General features: G+C 45.2%; 1 protein-coding gene across 5 annotated transcripts in view; it reads left to right on the top strand.

The window, feature by feature from the left end:
• FAM149B1 (family with sequence similarity 149 member B1) overlaps nucleotides 1-20520 on the top strand; it is a 145526-nt gene extending 125006 nt beyond the window's left edge. For 2 of the 5 annotated variants that reach the window (XM_063961474.1, XM_063961475.1), the window contains 3 exons: nucleotides 1733-1805; nucleotides 9169-9288; nucleotides 19672-20520. In XM_063961474.1, the coding sequence (XP_063817544.1) occupies nucleotides 1733-1805; nucleotides 9169-9288; nucleotides 19672-19745 (267 nt within the window). In that variant the 3' untranslated portion in view covers nucleotides 19746-20520. Of the gene's footprint in view, nucleotides 1-1459; nucleotides 1570-1732; nucleotides 1806-9168; nucleotides 9289-19671 lie in introns of those variants that run through there. The other 3 variants (XR_010243970.1, XR_010243969.1, XM_063961476.1) reach the window with 3 other exon arrangements.
• Nucleotides 20521-21916: the final 1396 nt, after the last annotated feature.

Raw genomic sequence — 21916 nt, 5'->3', positions numbered from 1 at the left:
GAAGGACTTGCTGCTCTCATGTGTCCCCTTGCAGTCCTGTGGTTGTAAACAGCGGTGGCTGCAGCGCTAACCAGACAGTGCAGGGGGAGGCGCATAGCACATATAAACATTCATGTTATGCTGTATGTAATATATGTGCTGGCTGGTCATCCCAAGGATCAGCACCGCTGTGTGTATCACAGGAAAGAGAAGAAAATCCTGGATGCTACACACAATGCTGATGATCCCCTAAGTAACCAGCAGGGTAACCCCCCAGGTATGCTGCCCCCTTTCCCCATCTTAAAGAATAAGATGCTTTAGTGGATGTGCATAGAAACTAATTATGATCTATTGTTTGGATTCCTGGGGGTTTCGATTACTAAGCGTTAGGTTCTAAAACCCTGAGCTTTTGATTGCATTTATTGCATTTATGCCAGGAGTTTAAAAGGGTAAAAATGTTACTAGCACGGCTAGTAAAAGCATTGCCCTTTTAGATTTTGAGCACAACACGATCGGAAGCGCCAGGTTTTAGAACCCGATGCTTAGTAAATAAATCTCCCAGAAGTCTAAATTCTGTTGCAGGTCACATGCCTACCAATGCAGTCTTTCTGTATGTTGTGTGAGGTTTAGCATAATAAAATGCATAGAACTGTTCATATGCAAATGATTCATGGGACTTATCTTTATAACCAAGGAGAAGATATTTCATTGACATAAAGATAAGTAATACAAATCTTGGTGAAAAAAATAAAATATTTAAGTCCCCACAGGAGGACTGAGAAGAGAATACTTCATGGGTTTTCTGGCATTGGAACTAAAAAAGGAGAAATGTATACATTGTACACAATGGAAAAACCATGTTGCACTGCCGGTGGTGCAGATGTAACATATGCAGAGACTTATGATTGGGAAGAGATGTGCCCAACCCGAATTCTAAATTTCATTGTAAAAGTAAAGCTGACTAGTATTTATTTGCTACATGCAAAAGCTGACCGTGTTTTCCCTGCTTGCTAAAGTATTGCTTCCGATTTGCTTCTTTTTATTAATATGTTCCTAACTGAATCCGGCCCATTGTATGTCATTTTAAAGGTGAGCATTTCCATATAGAAACGCATGCACTGAAATTTCTATGTGATAATGTCATACACACAGAATACCTCCTACAGTCACTGTGAGGAGCACTGCTACAAAGTGTGTAAATATAATTTATATAGGCATGCCACAACTAGTAGCTAATATCTGTAATTGTCACTTGTGCCATTCACACAGTAAAGAACACTTCTGCAGAGAATCACATGGTCACTCTGTCTAATGACTATTACAGGGGTGTACAGTTATGGGTATACCTGCTTGAACACAACTGACTCTGTTACCATGATAGGGTTATTTTTAGCTGACGTGATTTCATGGAATTTCATGAAGTTTTGCAGATACTTCTTAATTTGCGACTAATTAATCTTTGACTCACGTGTTCACACAGGGATATCCATAGGCAGATTTATTGAACCTTTCACAGGCTGGGAGGAAGATTCCTCCCCATGCACAGCTGCTGGCTACAACTTTTTGCGTTTTCGGAGTCTCAGTACAAAGGTGTGTGCATGTGTGTCTTTCCATTCCCACTTTCTCATTTGGAATGTGTTCTTTACATGTGCATGTAGTAGCTCTGATGTATGTGTCCTGTCACTGTTGTGATTTCAAGCATTTACACCATTATACAGTCCATAAATTGTAACATACTATATATATCTTTCAGCCAGATAACCCCCTTGGAAGATCCTTTGTCATTTCGGAACAGCTTCGATATAGAAGAGGGTCTGAAGGAATAGGTAATGTAAAACGCACATCCCAGGGTGCCTGAATGATTGCAGATCTATCACTCAGATCTATTGCATTTAGATATCAGTATTATGTTTTCATGTGTGGGATGTCTTATTCACTAAGTACCAGCACAATCTATGGCTTAGAGCAGTGTTTCTAAAACCCGACCTTCATGGAGCCCTAACAGCGCATGTTTTCCAGATCATCTGGCTGGAGCACAGGTGTGTTAGTAGACCAACACAATCAGGGGCAGTATAAGGGAGGAGGGGGTCTGTGTCCACACTTCGTGTGTGTCACTTCTCTGCGGTGCAGTAGTCTCTGCTGATGCGCAGGTCTCTAGAAACAGTGTGCCCACCATGTTCCTGGCAACTAATCTCTAATGCGCGAGAGCAGGTCTCTGGAAACATGGCGCTCGCTATGTTCCCGGCAACAGATCACTACTGTGCACGAGTGAATCACCAGGAAAATGGCCACCGTGCCTTTTTCCCATTGATTTCTGCTGCAGCAGTAGCGCTGACATGGGACTCCGGAGAGGTAAGTAATTGAACATTAATGTAATGTGTGGGCCCTCTTGGACCCAGGGGCCAGTGTGCACTGCACACAATGCACCCATTATAGATACCCCTATGAACACAATAGATATACAGGTGGCAGTAATTATTTCTGAGGATACCTTGAAAACATGCACTGTTAGGATTCTTTAGGGACCAAGTTTGAGAAACACTAGCCTAGAAATAATGTTACTATCCTAGTACCATTTGGGAGCACATGCCTTAGTCCAAGTTATGGGACTGTACGCCTACACCACAGGTTCTCAAACTCGGTCCTCAGGACCCCACATGGTACATGTTTTGCAGGTCACCTGCAGATTTATAAAATGTGACAGTTGATGATACACAGTGCACCTGCTGGGTGACATAGAAAACGTGGACAATGTGGGGTCCTGAGGACTGCGTTTTAGAACCACTGGCCTACACCAAAGGTTCTAAAAACGCGGTCCTCAAGGCACTCAAACGGTCCAGGTTTTAAGCATATCCATGCTTGGCCACAGGGGACATAATTTTTATTTATTTTTTTAATTTCAATACGTTTTTATTGAGTTTTCTAGACAAACAGACAAACCATAACATTGAATAAAAAGGTATGCACTATATGTACACAGAGACAAAACCAACGAATGTTGTATGAATCAACAGAACAACATAAATAAAGTTGCGAACAGCTACAAGTTATACATAACGAGTGTCGTGATTTCTTTTCATTTGTTCATACAATGGTGGTACATGAAATGACCAGATATCAATGCGAGGCAGAAGCACGGGTACACTGGTATGGAGGAGACGATAACCACCTATCCCATATCTTGTAAAAATGTATCCGGGGCTTTCCTAGAAATGTAAACAAACTTTTCATGGGACACAACAGAGTTCACTAACGGGATCCATTTATTAATGTCAGGGCCTGCAGTCGCCATCCATGAGCGTGCTATCAATACTTTGGCCAAAGCGCATAAATTAAGAATATATCTTCTAGAATGAGCATCCAATATCTCCTCATCTATGACCCCAAGGATACACACAAGGGGGGTAAACACGTCAAAGGGGATTCCCGTAGATGCTATTATCCGTATCACCGCCTGCCAAAAGTCCTGCACCACCGGACAGGCCCACAATAAATGCCAGAAGGAACCGTACAGAGAGGCACACTTTGGGCACCTAGAGTCACTCCGTCCCCCTATGTTGACAAGACGGGTGGGAGTAATGTAGACTCGGTGTAATATAAACAAGTGTATCTGTTGAAAACGAGCCGAGGTGGTAGCGGTACGTGAAGTCCCCAAGGCCTCCTCCCATACATCTAGGGAGACCGGTCCCAAGTCAGCCTCCCATTTAGATTTAAGGTGTGAGAGACTGTCAGAGTGATGGGCACCGAGCAGAGCGGAGTAGAGAGCAGAAACAGTCCCGGAGCCTAGCGTATCATTCAGGAGCAGGTGAACCGGTGACTTCCGAAGGAGAGGTGGAGCATCACTAAACTGAGACGCGCAGGTGTGGCGAAGCTGAATATATCTATAATAATAGGATGCGGGTATATTAAACTCAGTCTGCATTTGTCCAAAAGAAATAAACGTGCCCGAGGAGTACAATTGATTGAGGGAACAAACACCCCAGCGTCCCCACACCGATCCCATTTGTAGGGACGTGAAATGAGTGAGAGCACGAGTGTGCATCAATGGGGTGTTAGGATCCTATCCCTCCCCCCCCCCCCCAACATAGAATGTATCTGCCTCCAAACCATAATCGCTTGTTTAACCAACGGCATCTTAAGGAGTGCAACATTATCACTAAGTAGGAGCTGGAGGGGTGACAAATTGATTTTAGATGTTAGTAATACAGTAGAGATTAATAAATCCCCAGACGAGTTGGAGACCCAAGGAATTAGATGGAATAACTGAGCCGCTAAGTAATAGAATCTAAGTTTAGGGAGGGCCAGACCACCCGAGTCCCGAGGTCTAGTTAGAGTATCTAGTTTAATCCGAGCTCTACGGTTGGACCAAACCAGTGTGGACAAGAGACCATCTATGATACCAAATAATCTCTGGGGGAGATAGACAGGGGAATGTTGGAGGACATACAGCATTTTAGGTAATACAACCATTTTAATTAGGTTTATCCTACCCGTAACAGTAAGTGGCAGTTTACTCCACACCCTGACACGAGACCGTAGATAGTCCATTTGTGGGCGTATATTCAGATCAATAAATTGCGAGGACCGGTTGGTAACCCATATCCCCAGGTATTTAAAGGAGTCCACCCAGCGAAGCGGCAGGTCCCCGGGAGGGCAGACAGGACATAGGCCTCTAAGCGGAAGGACACAGGACTTGTCCCAGTTGATGGACAAACCAGAGAATCCCCTAAAAGTGTCAATTACTTCCAAGATATGAGGCATAGTGGTAAAGTAATCAGGTACAAACAACAGAATATCGTCTGCATAAAGAGCAATTTTGTCTGTCCTGCCACCCAACCGGAAGCCCGCCACCCGCGAGGAGGATCTAACAATACAGGCCAAAGGCTGTATGGCCAGAGCAAATAGGATCAGGGACAACGGGCAACCCTGTCTCGTCCCTCTCTGTAGAGATAAAGTGGAGGATATATGGCCGTTAACAGAAACCCTAGCCTGGGGTGCTTAATAAAGCAGTTGGACCCACTATTTAAAAATAGATCCAATACCAAATCGGTCCAGTGTCCCCCACAAGAAGCCCCACAGAATCAAACGCCTTAGCAGCATCCAGGGAAACTATAGCTGAGGAGCAGGACTCCTCGTGAGGGGCCTGGAGATGCGTATAGAGTCTACGTAGATTAGGTAAAGTGGACCGGCCCGGCATGAACCCTGATTGGTCCTCATGTATCAATTGTAGAATCACAGCGATAAGCCTTGTCGCTAGTATTTTAGCTAAAATCTTAACGTCAGTTGTTAACAAGGAAATCGGACGAAAAGATTCGACCCGTGTTGGGTCTTTATCCGGCTTAAGGAGAACTATAATTAGGGCCTCAGCCATAGAGTCAGGCAGCCTACCCTGCGCAAATAAATTATTATATATATCAAGGAGTTTAGGGCCATAAAAAGGTAAGTGCTTTTTATAAAGTTCCAGGGGCATTCCATCAAGACCCGGAGTCTTGCCTCCAGGAAAAGAGTTAACAGCGGATTCCACCTCAGTCAGCGTTAAGGGGGAGTCCAAAAACGTTATAGCGTCCTGGGACAGCGTGGGCAATGGAATATCAGCTAAGTACATCTCTATTTCCGTCTCAGTGTGAGTAAGCCTAGAACTATACAGCTGTCTATAGTAATCTACAAAGTCCCCCACGATATCGGGAGTATTAAAATGAGTCACATTGTCATTGGTACAAATTGCAGGCACCGTATTAGATGCCCTGTCCGCACCCGCCAATGTTTCCATAAAGCTACCAGGCCTATCACCCGTTGCATAGTACGTGTGTTGAGCATAAAGTAGACGGTACTTAGCCTTAATAGCCAAGCAATCACGCCATTCAGCCTGCGCAAGCAACCACCTCTCCCTCGAAGTGTCAAGACCATCGGCCATATACTGCAGCTCCAGCCTCCTACATCCTGACTCAAGATCACGCTCACCCTGGGCATAACCAAATTTCAAGCCAGCCACTGTTTTGATGAGGGTCCCACGGACGTATGCGTTGAAGGCATCCCATAAAACTGTGTCAGACACCGAGCCCTGATTTTCCAGCAAAAAGGCCTCCCACATCTCCACCAACTCCGCACCGGTGCCCATCTGAGTCAGCCAAAAGGAATTAAACCTCTAAAACCGTGCCCCCCTAACATCTCCCATGTCTAAACAGAGAATTACCGGGGAATGATCTGATATGCCCCTAGTAGCATACTGAACATCAACCAACCTTGGCAGCAAGCCTTTAGAGGTGAGGGCCAAATCTATCCTGGAGAAGGATAAGTAGGTAGGAGAAAGCATGTATACTGTCGTATGCCAGGATGACGGACCCTCCACGCATCGACCAAGCGCAGACTGTCCACCAGCAGTGCAAAGTCCTTCCTGCGCACCACCGGGGCATCAGGGGACCATCTAGTTCTATCTAAAGCATGGTCGATGACGTTATTAAAGTCACCAAGACAAACTATGGCAACATTTGGATATAACGTGATAAACTCGGCAGCCTTTCTGAGAACCTCCGGGGAATAAGGGGGCGGTATATAAACAGCCAGGATAAGTAAAGACATAGAATAAACTTGACATTTTAGAAAAACATATCTGCCCCACTGGTCCAATTGGACCTGATCAAGGACAAACGGGACCGATCTTCTAACTAGAATTGACACACCCCGTGAATGCGACGTATGGGTGGAGTGGTAAGCCCAGCCCACCCATGGTTTCTTAAGAGCCAGGACTTTTGCCCCCACCAGATGGGTCTCCATGAGGCAAATAATATCTGCACCATATTGTTTAAAGTGACGAAGCACTAGTGAACGTTTGACTTTATCGTTCAGCCACCGGACATTCCAGGATAAAAATTTAAGTTGATTAGAGGCCATAAGTCAAGACAAAACAAAAATATATGATCGGTCCCGCGTATCCCTGACAGGCCATCAGCACCAACACTAGATGTAGTTGAAAAAAATCAATGAACCCATAGCGTCTGCAACACATGCAAGAAAAGAAAAAAAGAAAACAAACAACAAAATACAATCCCTCCCATCCTGCCCCCCCTCCCTGTATACCCACCCGAACTGAGGCATACCTTATCCCAATAAACTGTTCCCCTTTAACAAAGAAAAAACAAACTATACCAACATAAAAGGGCAATGAATAAAATGACCCAAAGACAAAAGGCGTAGGTCCCCCACCCTCACCTAAGAAAAGTGAGGAGACCCCACCCCGAGCCCTAAATATAAACATCAGTTAAGTGAAAAAATAAACATTAGCAGAGGCAATGTAGTATTATCCGGGTAACATACTGCAACGCGGATATCAGCAAGAAATACCAGCCTAAACGTAAGAATATATCAGACATTAAGGATCAGGAGCAAGCGCCCGCCTGGCCGGGGCCCATCGATCCAGCCACAGGGCAGCGTCCCGAGGTGTAGCAAAGAATTTTGTTTCTCCGTCCGCCACCACCTGTAGCCTAGAAGGAAAAAGCATTGCATACTGTAGATTAAGTTCCCTGAGGCGTCTTTTAATCGGAACAAATTGTGCACGGTCCTTTTGCACCTCCAGCGTAAAGTCAGGAAACACGGAAATTTTGGAGCCATTCCACAACAGGAGACCCTTGGTGCGCGCCAGAGATAGAACAGCATCCCGATCTCGGTAGTGGAGAAATTTCGCTATGACTGTGCGCAGTGGCGCACCCGGCGGCAGCGGCCTGAAAGGGATTCTGTGAGCCCGTTCAACTGTGAAGAAAGGCGTAAAGGAGTCAGCCCCAAAAGAATTTTTCAGCCAAGATTCAACGAACTGCTCCGGGGCAGTGCCCTCCTCCTTCTCCGGGAGCCCCACAAAGCGGACATTATTCCTCCTCAGTCTGCCTTCCATATCCAGCATCTTGCCTTTTATAGCGGACAGCTGACCATCAATGGCAGTAACACGGGAGCTAAGCGGAGAGATCTTATCCTCCAGCGTGGATGTTCAGGTCTCGACTTCCCCGACCCGTTCTCTAACCTTTTGGATATCGTGATGGATTATGGTCAGGTCAGCCTGTACCTGGCCAATCTTGTCAGAGAGACGGGAGTCGCTAGCCGCCAGGGCTTCCAACACTTTTTGCAGCACATCATCAGAAGCATCACCAGAGGAGGATGATTGACTGGGGGACACCGGTGGAGGGGTATCCTCACCCCCAGCTGGCGACGCTGCATGCCTTCCAGGGGTATGCGAGTACCGGGCAAGCAGCAGATTTGTGGTGATTCTTCACCATTTTTAGATTTATTAGAATAAATCAGGATCGGTAGCTCAGTGAAGACCAGTCAGCAGCACAGAAATTGTAGAGCCCAGAATGATATAGATGTATGCACACACTCAAAGCAGGAGGATACAATCACAGCCCCTCATAAGACCATATAACAGTCCAGAGCAGATCCAGGAGAACGTATAACAGGGACCCAGAAAGAAGGAGCACGACCCCTAGTTTATATAGGGCCCCCAGGCAGCCCCAGGTCCTTTTGCATACAGGCAGCACAGGAGAGGGGGAGTCGCGGGTGTTACAGCTCACAGCAGCGCTGGGTTAGTGTGGGAGAGTGGTGTGCAGGCTCCGGCAGGCTTGTACAGCAGTTCCCAGTGAGAGAACGGGTCCCGCGCGGCGTGCACTGTAAGGGCGCGCTGGAGAGCCGGGACCGTAAGTCACGGCGCCATCTTAGGAGGCCAGGGGAGAGGAGACGCGGCGCTCAAATCCTCCGCGGTCAGGACCCGTCCGGCGGTCCGCTATAGCTCCACGGCGGCTCGGCTCCTTCCCACACCAGACAAGGTAGATTGGGCTCGGGGGGGACCCCACAGGATATTATAATCGGATGGATGAGAGCGGAGAGCACTCACGCCGAGCTGCTACTCCATGTCCCGCTAGGCCACGCCCCCACAGGGGACTTAATTAGCACCTCAGTCAATTTTATTTAACCATCTGTGCTCAGCCATGGATATACCTTAAACCTGGGCCATTGGGGTGTCTTGAGGACCACTTTTGAGAACCTCTGGTCTACACTTTAAATTTGGCCATGACAGCAGAAAATTATTATTTCCACAAATCGAGAGGTCAAAACAGTAAAATATGTTTAAATGTAAGTGGCATACAATAAATCATATAATACTGGATTATAATAATGTTGTTTTGAATCTTCTTCTGCATGCAGACTCCATTATTATTGGTGTGACTGGAATCGGTTTAAGTATTGCCAGCTCATCAGCCAGTTCAGTTCATCTGGCCCATCCACTGAGTGAAAGGAAAGAAGACAGGGAAGATCAGCACTCGGGTAAGTAATAACACCCCCTTAGGGTTGCAACTGTACCAGGAACAGTGACCGCAAATGGTCTGACTGGCGCCTTTTAGAGTGAAACCATGTGGTAGGTGTGGAGGTTAAATTATCCTGCAGCCTGGAAAATAAGGAACCTTCCAAGTAATGCTGGTGGATGAGATATTTGTATTATGGAGCTGGAAAAAATGCCTGTGTGCTTAGTGAACATTAAGATATACCCCTAGTTTGCGAACCCGGGTTTATTAGGAGCTCTAATTATGGGTGGTGAATAGTGATATACTCTCATTTTGTGTAGGAGAGTAAACAAATATTTATGATTGACCAAGACATAAGAGAGAGTATATAAAAGTTAATTTAAATAGTTCAGCAATATCCTTTTGTTTAGTCCTTCACTCCAGAACAGTTGGTATAATGCTTTGTCTGTCTGCTCATTGTTCATTTTCTCAGCAGGCAAACACTGAGTGTTCCGCATTCAAGGGTACATCAGGGCAAAAAGCTTGTACCAACGCTGTATTAGCAAATTGCTCCAAATTTCTGAGCCAGCCAATAGCATAACAGTAATTTTCCGCTAATGCGTACGTTTTGATACAGGGAAGATTGCCTCCTCCTAATGTAGGAGATTGGCATAATTTAAGCAAGGATATTCTAGGCTTTTTATCCCCCACATGAGTCTAATAGCCCTGTTTATCATCTTTAAGTCTGCATCTTAAAACAATAAAGGCAGCATTTGAATTGTGTATAACAACCTTGGGAAGGAGATCATCTTAACCAAATGATACCTACATAGCCAAGATGCTGCCTGTTAAACTGTGAAAATTAACTGTACGGATATTGAACAGGTTGACAGGGATGTTGATACGTAAATATGTAAATGTTGAGCGTGCCCATTGGAAAGGGAAAGAGTTCTGCAATTTTCTTCAGCAAAAGTTTTTTTTTTTTATTGTATGTGACTATTTATAACTATTTAAATTTGTATTTCTGGATGCTGCTAGATATTTAGCAAGTTCACAAGCATTTTTTAGATGTATAAACATCTTTGTTTTACCTTATATCTTTGCAATTAATTATTCCCACTAATTATATAAATGTGTATTTGTTCTTCAAGTCAGGAAATTAACACTCAGCAGACAAAGCATTATACCAACTGTTCTGGAGTGAAGGACTTAACACTAGAGATGAGCGGGTTCGGTTCCTCGGAATCCGAACCCGCCCGAACTTCAGTTTTTTTTACACGGGTCCGAGCGACTCGGATCTTCCCGCCTTGCTCGGTTAACCCGAGCGCGCCCGAACGTCATCATCACGCTGTCGGATTCTCGCGAGGCTCGGATTCTATCGCGAGACTCGGATTCTATATAAGGAGCCGCGCGTCGCCGCCATTTTTCACACGTGCATTGAGATTCATAGGGAGAGGACGTGGCTGGCGTCCTCTCCGTTTATAGAGATTCGAGAAGAGAGTGAGACAGAGAGAGACACAGTAGTAATTTGGGGAGCATTAGGAGGAGTACTACTACTACTAGTACTTGCTGAAGTGATAGAGAGAGATAGTGTGACTGTATTATCTGACTTGTGGGGGAGACACTGACAGTGGGGAGCAGTTAGAGTCTGAGAGCAGGACTCAGGAGTACATATAACGTACAGTGCACACTTTTGCTGCCAGAGTGCCAGCCACACTGCCATTGTTTGTGACCACACTGACCACCAGTATAATATATATTGTGATTGTCTGCTTAGGACTCAGGAGTACTACTTGCAAGTTGCTGATAGTGTGACCAGTGACCTGACCACCAGTTTAATAATCACCACCAGTTTATGAGTTTAATATATATTATATATATATATATATATATAATTGTATATAATATTTATATAATATTGTATACCACCTAGCACCTACCCGTGGTTGTTTTTTTTTTCTTTCTTCTTTATACATACTACTATAGTAGCTTACTGTAGCAGTCTGCGGTGCTGCTGAGCTGACAGTGTCCAGCAGGTCCGTCATCAGTCATTACATAATAAATATATAATATATACCTGTCCGGCTGCAGTACTAGTGATATTATATATACATATATATTGATTTCATCTCATTATCATCCAGTCTATATTATCAGCAGACACAGTACGTTAGTCCACGGCTGTAGCTACCTCTGTGTCGGCACTCGGCAGTCCATCCATAATTGTATACCACCTACCCGTGGTTGTTTTTTTTTTCTTTCTTCTTTATACATACTACTATAGTAGCTTACTGTAGCAGTCTGCGGTGCTGCTGAGCTGACAGTGTCCAGCAGGTCCGTCATCAGTCATTACATAATAAATATATAATATATACCTGTCCGGCTGCAGTACTAGTGATATTATATATACATATATATTGATTTCATCTCATTATCATCCAGTCTATATTATCAGCAGACACAGTACGTTAGTCCACGGCTGTAGCTACCTCTGTGTCGGCACTCGGCAGTCCATCCATAATTGTATACCAACTACCCGTGGTTGTTTTTTTTTTCTTTCTTCTTTATACATACTACTATAGTAGCTTACTGTAGCAGTCTGCGGTGCTGCTGAGCTGACAGTGTCCAGCAGGTCCGTCATCAGTCATTACATAATAAATATATAATATATACCTGTCCGGCTGCAGTACTAGTGATATTATATATACATATATATTGATTTCATCTCATTATCATCCAGTCTATATTATCAGCAGACACAGTACGTTAGTCCACGGCTGTAGCTACCTCTGTGTCGGCACTCGGCAGTCCATCCATAATTGTATACCACCTACCCGTGGTTGTTTTTTTTTTCTTTCTTCTTTATACATACTACTATAGTAGCTTACTGTAGCAGTCTGCGGTGCTGCTGAGATGACAGTGTCCAGCAGGTCCGTCATCAGTCATTACATAATAAATATATAATATATACCTGTCCGGCTGCAGTACTAGTGATATTATATATACATATATATTGATTTCATCTCATTATCATCCAGTCTATATTATCAGCAGACACAGTACGGTAGTCCACGGCTGTAGCTACCTCTGTGTCGGCACTCGGCAGTCCATCCATAATTGTATACCACCTACCCGTGGTTGTTTTTTTTTCTTTCTTCTTTATACATACTACTATAGTAGCTTACTGTAGCAGTCTGCGGTGCTGCTGAGCTGACAGTGTCCAGCAGGTCCGTCATCAGTCATTACATAATAAATATATAATATATACCTGTCCGGCTGCAGTACTAGTGATATTATATATACATATATATTGATTTCATCTCATTATCATCCAGTCTATATTAGCAGCAGACACAGTACGGTAGTCCACGGCTGTAGCTACCTCTGTGTCGGCACTCGGCAGTCCATCCATAAGTATACTAGTATCCATCCATCTCCATTGTTTACCTGAGGTGCCTTTTAGTTGTGCCTATTAAAATATGGAGAACAAAAATGTTGAGGTTCCAAAATTAGGGAAAGATCAAGATCCACTTCCACCTCGTGCTGAAGCTGCTGCCACTAGTCATGGCCGAGACGATGAAATGCCAGCAACGTCGTCTGCCAAGGCCGATGCCCAATGTCATAGTACAGAGCATGTAAAATCCAAAACACCAAATATCAGTAAAAAAAGGACTCCAAAACCTAAAATAAAATTGTCGGAGGAGAAGCGTAAACTTGCCAATATGCCATTTACCACACGGAGTGGCAAGGAACGGCTGAGGCCCTGGCCTATGTTCATGGCTAGTGGTTCAGCTTCACATGAGGATGGAAGCACTCAGCCTCTCGCTAGAAAAATGAAAAGACTCAAGCTGGCAAAAGCACCGCAAAGAACTGTGCGTTCTTCGAAATCCCAAATCCACAAGGAGAGTCCAATTGTGTCGGTTGCGATGCCTGACCTTCCCAACACTGGACGTGAAGAGCATGCGCCTTCCACCATTTGCACGCCCCCTGCAAGTGCTGGAAGGAGCACCCGCAGTCCAGTTCCTGATAGTCAGATTGAAGATGTCAGTGTTGAAGTACACCAGGATGAGGAGGATATGGGTGTTGCTGGCGCTGGGGAGGAAATTGACCAGGAGGATTCTGATGGTGAGGTGGTTTGTTTAAGTCAGGCACCCGGGGAGACACCTGTTGTCCGTGGGAGGAATATGGCCATTGACATGCCTGGTGAAAATACCAAAAAAATCAGCTCTTCGGTGTGGAAGTATTTCAACAGAAATGCGGACAACAGGTGTCAAGCCGTGTGTTGCCTTTGTCAAGCTGTAATAAGTAGGGGTAAGGACGTTAACCACCTCGGAACATCCTCCCTTATACGTCACCTGCAGCGCATTCATAATAAGTCAGTGACGAGTTCAAAAACTTTGGGTGACAGCGGAAGCAGTCCACTGACCAGTAAATCCCTTCCTCTTGTAACCAAGCTCACGCAAACCACCCCACCAACTCCCTCAGTGTCAATTTCCTCCTTACCCAGGAATGCCAATAGTCCTGCAGGCCATGACACTGGCAATTCTGACGAGTCCTCTCCTGCCTGGGATTCCTCCGATGCATCCTTGAGTGTAATGCCTACTGCTGCTGGCGCTGCTGTTGTTGCTGCTGGGAGTCGATCGTCATCCCAGAGGGGAAGTCGTAAGCCCACTTGTACTACTTCCAGTAAGCAATTGACTGTCCAACAGTCCTTTGCGAGGAAGATGAAATATCACAGCAGTCATCCTGCTGCAAAGCGGATAACTGAGGCCTTGACAACTATGTTGGTGTTAGACGTGCGTCCGGTATCCGCCGTTAGTTCACAGGGAACTAGACAATTTATTGAGGCAGTGTGCCCCCGTTACCAAATACCATCTAGGTTCCACTTCTCTAGGCAGGCGATACCGAGAATGTACACGGACGTCAGAAAAAGACTCACCAGTGTCCTAAAAAATGCAGTTGTACCCAATGTCCACTTAACCACGGACATGTGGACAAGTGGAGCTGGGCAGGGTCAGGACTATATGACTGTGACAGCCCACTGGGTAGATGTATGGACTCCCGCCGCAAGAACAGCAGCGGCGGCACCAGTAGCAGCATCTCGCAAACGCCAACTCTTTCCTAGGCAGGCTACGCTTTGTATCACCGCTTTCCAGAATACGCACACAGCTGAAAACCTCTTACGGCAACTGAGGAAGATCATCGCGGAATGGCTTACCCCAATTGGACTCTCCTGTGGATTTGTGGCATCGGACAACGCCAGCAATATTGTGTGTGCATTAAATATGGGCAAATTCCAGCACGTCCCATGTTTTGCACATACCTTGAATTTGGTGGTGCAGAATTTTTTAAAAAACGACAGGGGTGTGCAAGAGATGCTGTCGGTGGCCAGAAGAATTGCGGGACACTTTCGGCGTACAGGCACCACGTACAGAAGACTGGAGCACCACCAAAAACAACTGAACCTGCCCTGCCATCATCTGAAGCAAGAAGTGGTAACGAGGTGGAATTCAACCCTCTATATGCTTCAGAGGTTGGAGGAGCAGCAAAAGGCCATTCAAGCCTATACAATTCAGCACGATATAGGAGGTGGAATGCACCTGTCTCAAGCGCAGTGGAGAATGATTTCAACATTGTGCAAGGTTCTGATGCCCTTTGAACTTGAGACACGTGAAGTCAGTTCAGACACTGCCAGCCTGAGTCAGGTCATTCCCCTCATCAGGCTTTTGCAGAAGAAGCTGGAGACATTGAAGGAGGAGCTAACACAGAGCAATTCCGCTAGGCATGTGGGACTTGTGGATGGAGCCCTTAATTCGCTTAACAAGGATTCACGGGTGGTCAATCTGTTGAAATCAGAGCACTACATTTTGGCCACCATGCTCGATCCTAGATTTATAGCCTACCTTGGATCTCTCTTTCCGGCAGACACAAGTCTGCTGGGGTTCAAAGACCTGCTGGTGAGAAAATTGTCAAGTCAAGCGGAACGCGACCTGTCAACATCTCCTCCTTCACATTCTCCCGCAACTGGGGGTGCGAGGAAAAGGCTCAGAATTCCGAGCCCACCCGCTGGCGGTGATGCAGGGCAGTCTGGAGCGACTGCTGATGCTGACATCTGGTCCGGACTGAAGGACCTGACAACGATTACGGACATGTCGTCTACTGTCACTGCATATGATTCTCTCACCATTGAAAGAATGGTGGAGGATTATATGAGTGACCGCATCCAAGTAGGCACGTCACACAGTCCGTACTTATACTGGCAGGAAAAAGAGGCAATTTGGAGGCCCTTGCACAAACTGGCTTTATTCTACCTAAGTTGCCCTCCCACAAGTGTGTACTCCGAAAGAGTGTTTAGTGCCGCCGCACACCTTGTCAGCAATCGGCGTACGAGGTTACATCCAGAAAATGTAGAGAAGATGATGTTCATTAAAATGAATTATAATCAATTCCTCCGTGGAGACATTGACCAGCAGCAATTGCCTCCACAAAGTACACAGGGAGCTGAGATGGTGGATTCCAGTGGGGACGAATTGATAATCTGTGAGGAGGGGGATGTACACGGTGATATATCGGAGGATGATGATGAGGTGGACATCTTGCCTCTGTAGAGCCAGTTTGTGCAAGGAGAGATTAATTGCTTCTTTTTAGGTGGGGGTCCAAACCAACCCGTCATTTCAGTCACAGTCGTGTGGCAGACCCTGTCACTGAAATTATGGGTTGGTTAAAGTGTGCATGTCCTGTTTATACAACATAAGGGTGGGTGGGAGGGCCCAAGGACAATTCCATCTTGCACCTCTTTTTTCTTTAATTTTTCTTTGCGTCATGTGCTGTTTGGGGAGTATTTTTTGGAAGGGCCATCCTGCGTGACACTGCAGTGCCACTCCTAGATGGACCCGGTGTTTGTGTCGGCCACTAGGGTCGCTTATCTTACTCACACAGCTACCTCATTGCGCCTCTTTTTTTCTTTGCGTCATGTGCTGTTTGGGGAGGGTTTTTTGGAAGGGCCATCCTGCGTGACACTGCAGTGCCACTCCTAGATGGGCCCGGTGTTTGTGTCGGCCACTAGGGTCGCTTATCTTACTCACACAGCTACCTCATTGCGCCTCTTTTTTTCTTTGCGTCATGTGCTGTTTGGGGAGGGTTTTTTGGAAGGGACATCCTGCGTGACACTGCAGTGCCACTCCTAGATGGGCCCGGTGTTTGTGTCGGCCACTAGGGTCGCTTATCTTACTCACACAGCTACCTCATTGCGCCTCTTTTTTTTCTTTGCGTCATGTGCTGTTTGGGGAGGGTTTTTTGGAAGGGCCATCCTGCGTGACACTGCAGTGCCACTCCTAGATGGGCCAGGTGTTTGTGTCGGCCACTAGGGTCGCTTATCTTACTCACACAGCTACCTCATTGCGCCTCTTTTTTTCTTTGCGTCATGTGCTGTTTGGGGAGGGTTTTTTGGAAGGGACATCCTGCGTGACACTGCAGTGCCACTCCTAGATGGGCCCGGTGTTTGTGTCGGCCACTAGGGTCGCTTATCTTACTCACACAGCTACCTCATTGCGCCTCTTTTTTTCTTTGCGTCATGTGCTGTTTGGGGAGGGTTTTTTGGAAGGGACATCCTGCGTGACACTGCAGTGCCACTCCTAGATAAGCCCGGTGTTTGTGTCGGCCACTAGGGTCGCTTATCTTACTCACACAGCTACCTCATTGCGCCTCTTTTTTTCTTTGCGTCATGTGCTGTTTGGGGAGGGTTTTTTGGAAGGGACATCCTGCGTGACACTGCAGTGCCACTCCTAGATGGGCCCGGTGTTTGTGTCGGCCACTAGGGTCGCTTATCTTACTCACACAGCTACCTCATTGCGCCTCTTTTTTTCTTTGCGTCATGTGCTGTTTGGGGAGGGTTTTTTGGAAGGGACATCCTGCGTGACACTGCAGTGCCACTCCTAGATGGGCCAGGTGTTTGTGTCGGCCACTAGGGTCGCTTATCTTACTCACACAGCTACCTCATTGCGCCTCTTTTTTTCTTTGCGTCATGTGCTGTTTGGGGAGGGTTTTTTGGAAGGGACATCCTGCGTGACACTGCAGTGCCACTCCTAGATGGGCCCGGTGTTTGTGTCGGCCACTAGGGTCGCTTATCTTACTCACACAGCTACCTCATTGCGCCTCTTTTTTTCTTTGCGTCATGTGCTGTTTGGGGAGGGTTTTTTGGAAGGGCCATCCTGCGTGACACTGCAGTGACACTCCTAGATGGGCCAGGTGTTTGTGTCGGCCACTAGGGTCGCTTAGCTTAGTCATCCAGCGACCTGGGTGCAAATTTTAGGACTAAAAATAATATTGTGAGGTGTGAGGTATTCAGAATAGACTGAAAATGAGTGGAAATTATGGTTTTTAAGGTTAATAATACTTTGGGATCAAAATGACCCCCAAATTCTATGATTTAAGCTGTTTTTTAGTGTTTTTTGAAAAAAACACCCGAATCCAAAACACACCCGAATCCGACAAAAAAAAATTCGGTGAGGTTTTGCCAAAACGCGGTCGAACCCAAAACACGGCCGCGGAACCGAACCCAAAACCAAAACACAAAACCCGAAAAATTTCAAGTGCACATCTCTACTTAACACCCAGATGTTGCAGAACTATATAAATAAACTTTTAGATATTCTCTCTCTTATATATTGGTCAATCTCAAATATTAATTTACTCTCCTCACAGAAAAAACCCTGTTCTAAGTGAACGTTAAGTTATACCCCTAGTTTGCGAACCCTGGCTCTTTAAGGGCTCTAAGGGTGGTGTATAGTAATATACTCTCATTTCAGCAACGGAGTGCAAATATATAATGGTGTACCAAGAACACTTTGTTGGCAGCATCCACAATTCAATTGACACAATGTGTCATCGCAACAGCATTGGAATGCCTGCAACAGCACACTGAATCGTCCTGAAATTGCATAGTTTTGTTTGCAGCCCCATAAGGGACATGTTAAAATACATGATCTTGGAGCTAACGTAAATGCGGCATGTGCATGCACTAGATCGCAGGAATCATCTGCAATATAATTGATAAGAGTGTAATAGGGCAAACCTTTTACCTTTTTTTTTAAATACATTTCTATTGAAGTAACATGTAATGCAGCAGTAGCCAGTCAAAAATAGAACAATACATTACATACTGCAGGCAATGTAAGACAATGATAAAAAATTTCAGTGGGATAATACAACTAAGAATACATGACATGGAAATAATACATTTTAAGAGTCACATAAATGTAATAGAAGAATATGAGGCAAAGGTGAAGATGATATATGACAGACCTACAACGTGGAATGGCTCCGATATTACAATCTGATGTAATGGTTATTATTACTTTCTTACAGCACTGAGATCATGGGTTCAATTCCCACCATGGCCCTAACTGTGTGGAGTTTGTATGTTCCCCACATGTTTGCATGGGTTTCCTCCAGGGAAACCGGTTTCCTTCCATAATCCAAAAACTGTCTCCCAATCCTAGTCTGTAAGCGTGTGCATGTATATGTGTGTAGGGCAGGCTAGATGGTTCAAGTCGTTCTTACCTGCCATTAAGTTATATGTTTCTATCTTACAAGCATAACCAATAGGATACAATAGGGCTGTCTGGATCCTAAACTTATTACTTACTATTCCCTACGTAAGATTTTTTACATATAACAAAATTGTACTGCCCTTTGTGAATAAAGCCATGCTAGCTGATGTGTCAGTCTTGCTGGGTGGAACATTATACCCCTTTACACCCCTTTATGAGTCGAAAAATCCATGCTTAGTGGGTGGCTGCAAATAACGGTCACAGTTTTCAGACCACCCAGCAGGTCACATGTTCCAGGTCAACCTGCAGGTGCACAGGGAGAGTTTACCAACTGTCATCTTTTCAAAGAGCACAATGAAGATGCATTGTAAATGGCAGATGGTCGTTTTGCTACATAACTCCAAAACGAAGCAACCAATTGCAATGCTAATATTTTTCTGCAAATGTACAAACACCTTTTAATGTTATATAATGTGCCCTGGTCAGACAACGGCATATAGCCAGTTTTATCTATAAAGAATTCTCTTAGGGTCAGTTTTCCACACTCTCCCAAACATACTTTCTACAACCATAGTTAGTGACTAGCATTACACAGATTTCACACATTCATTTTTCTGTAGTCTGCCAGGTGGACAAACTTGTTTCCACGACACCCATAGAGTGGGAATAGATCCTGTGGCTAGCGCAGCAAGCCACCGAGCCGTGCAGCGTGGCAAGCGCAACAAGCCCACAAGGGGACTCTTACCGATTGCCCCGTTGCCGGCATTCTCGCGGGCGGGATGCCGCTGTCAGGATATGGGCAGCCGGAATCCCGTCCGATAGGGTAACGTATGTAATCCGCAATCTAACATATTTTTGTATGCCTCTTTGTTTAGGTATATTACTACATTCAACATTAAAATCCCATAGTCGTGGTGGAGCCTTCTCAAGAAGCAGACATGTACTTTAAAATGTTTGTGTATGTTACAGTATGTGGTGAAAGTCCTTCAGAGGATAATGTGTACAGGTTGTAATACAAGAAATTTCTAGGACTGTGACACCTAATCTGTGGCCTACAACATTGTCTGTTATTGGCTGAAATGTTGAACCAGGACTATTGTAGAAAGCCTCTCTGATCACAAACCTCAACCACTAGCTGCATTACTCAGGTATGTACTCAGGTATGTCGGTAGTTTCAGGGAGGTGAAGTTAAGGTATATTTTCAAAGTTAGAAAACATTAGCAATATGGGCCACCTAGATTAGCTTTTTTTATATTTAATTTACATTTTATATTCAGTTGTACATTTACCTTAACAATAGTGTCATCTAATGCCAGTGTAAAATGTAATTACTTGTTTGAGGGATGCTAGGAATCGCAATCACAGACTGCTCCGAAATCAAAGGCAAATGGTATTTCAGGTTATATCCTAATATTGCTACAAAATCAACAACACATGCCCATTGCCACCCAACACAAAACTGTTGTGTAATTGTGGGAGCCCTCATCCTATTAAATGGACGGGCTTTCATGTAACCTGCCATTTACTATTACTGTAGTAAAACTTCATATTCAAGCCAAGTAATGTCTGCCACATTACAAACAGAAAGCAATGTCAGACTTATGTCGCTCCTTTATTATTCTTGTCATTCTTTTATTTTTTGACAATTTAAAAACATTGTTTTGTACCCTCATCTCTGTAAATATGTATTTTTGTACATTAAGATTAAAGAAAATGCTTCAGAATTCGTTGTATTACTGGAACCTGTTTACAACAAAAAAACATTTTTATTAGTGGTAAACACTTCAGTCTCTATGCCAGTCTTGTCAAACTCAAGATCCCCACCACGCCGAATATTTAAGGTCTAAGAATGCGTGGGCCGCAAGAATTATAAAATTAAATTTGATATATATAGTATCTCAAACCTGGGCTAGATGCTTTGTAATGAGCAGCAACTGTCACCATCACGGTTTCTCAGCGCAGACAGGAGACGAGAGTAGTGCACCAACGCCACCCAGCCCCCAGGGTCCTCTTCGCACCAGCCGAGGGAGCATGATGATGCCACCATGCTCCCAGCAGCCCTAGAAAAGGGGATGCAGTCAGTTTACCTCCAATCAAAATACTGACATGGAAAATGCCGACATGAGTTTTTCGTGATTTTTTCATTGAAACCGACTTGTTCATACTTTACCATCCCAGTGGACCTGGAGGGGGAATACAATAGTGTGTCGAGCGCAGCGACGCACCGTGCCCGAAGCATGGCGAGCCATGCGAGGGGACACGGTACACTTATATGGTGTCCATGTCGACACACAAAAAAAAACAATGAAAAACACATGTCGGTATTTTGACCTGTCAGCATTTTACATGTCGGGATTTTGATCTTGTCGAGATTTTGACCGTTGGTCAATTGCTGTCGGGATTTCGATTGAAGGTATTTCATACTGATCCTCTAGAAAAGGAGGAGGTGCGGCTGAGCAAGACTATGGCCCTCATTCCGAGTTGTTCGCTCGCAAGCTGCTTTTAGCAGCATTGCACACGCTAAGCCGCCGCCTACTGGGAGTGTATCTTAGCTTAGCAAAATTGCAAACGAAAGATTCTCTAAATTGCGATTAGAAATTTCTTTGCAGTTTCTGAGTAGCTCGAGACTTACTCTGCCACTGCGATCAGTTCAGTCAGTTTCGTTCCTGGTTTGACGTCACAAACACACCCAGCGTTCGCCCAGACACTCCCCCGTTTCTCCAGCCACTCCCGCGTTTTTCCCAGAAACGGCAGCGTTTTTTCACACACTCCCATAAAACGGCCAGTTTCCGCCCAGAAACACCCACTCCCTGTCAATCACATTACGATCACCAGAACGAAGAAAAAACCTCGTAATGCCGTGAGTAAAATACCAAACTTCTTAGCAAATTTACTTGGCGCAGTCGCAGTGCGAACATTGCGCATGCGCAATTAGCGGAAAATCGCTGCGATGCGAAGAAAATTACCGAGCAAACAACTCGGAATGAGGGCCTATGTTGCTTGGCGACAGAGTTATAAAGAAATGGCCACTATTGGTGGCTATAAAATGATGGGGGTACAGCGTGAGGACACAGAGTTACAGTGTGAGCATCCACACTGTTAACTGTTACCTGCCTGGCT

The sequence above is a fragment of the Pseudophryne corroboree genome, chromosome 3, assembly GCF_028390025.1.
Source record: "Pseudophryne corroboree isolate aPseCor3 chromosome 3, aPseCor3.hap2, whole genome shotgun sequence".
Classification (NCBI taxonomy): domain Eukaryota; kingdom Metazoa; phylum Chordata; class Amphibia; order Anura; family Myobatrachidae; genus Pseudophryne; species Pseudophryne corroboree.
The sequence above is the reverse complement of the archived record's forward strand: the minus strand, read 5'-3'. Positions and strand labels throughout refer to the sequence as shown.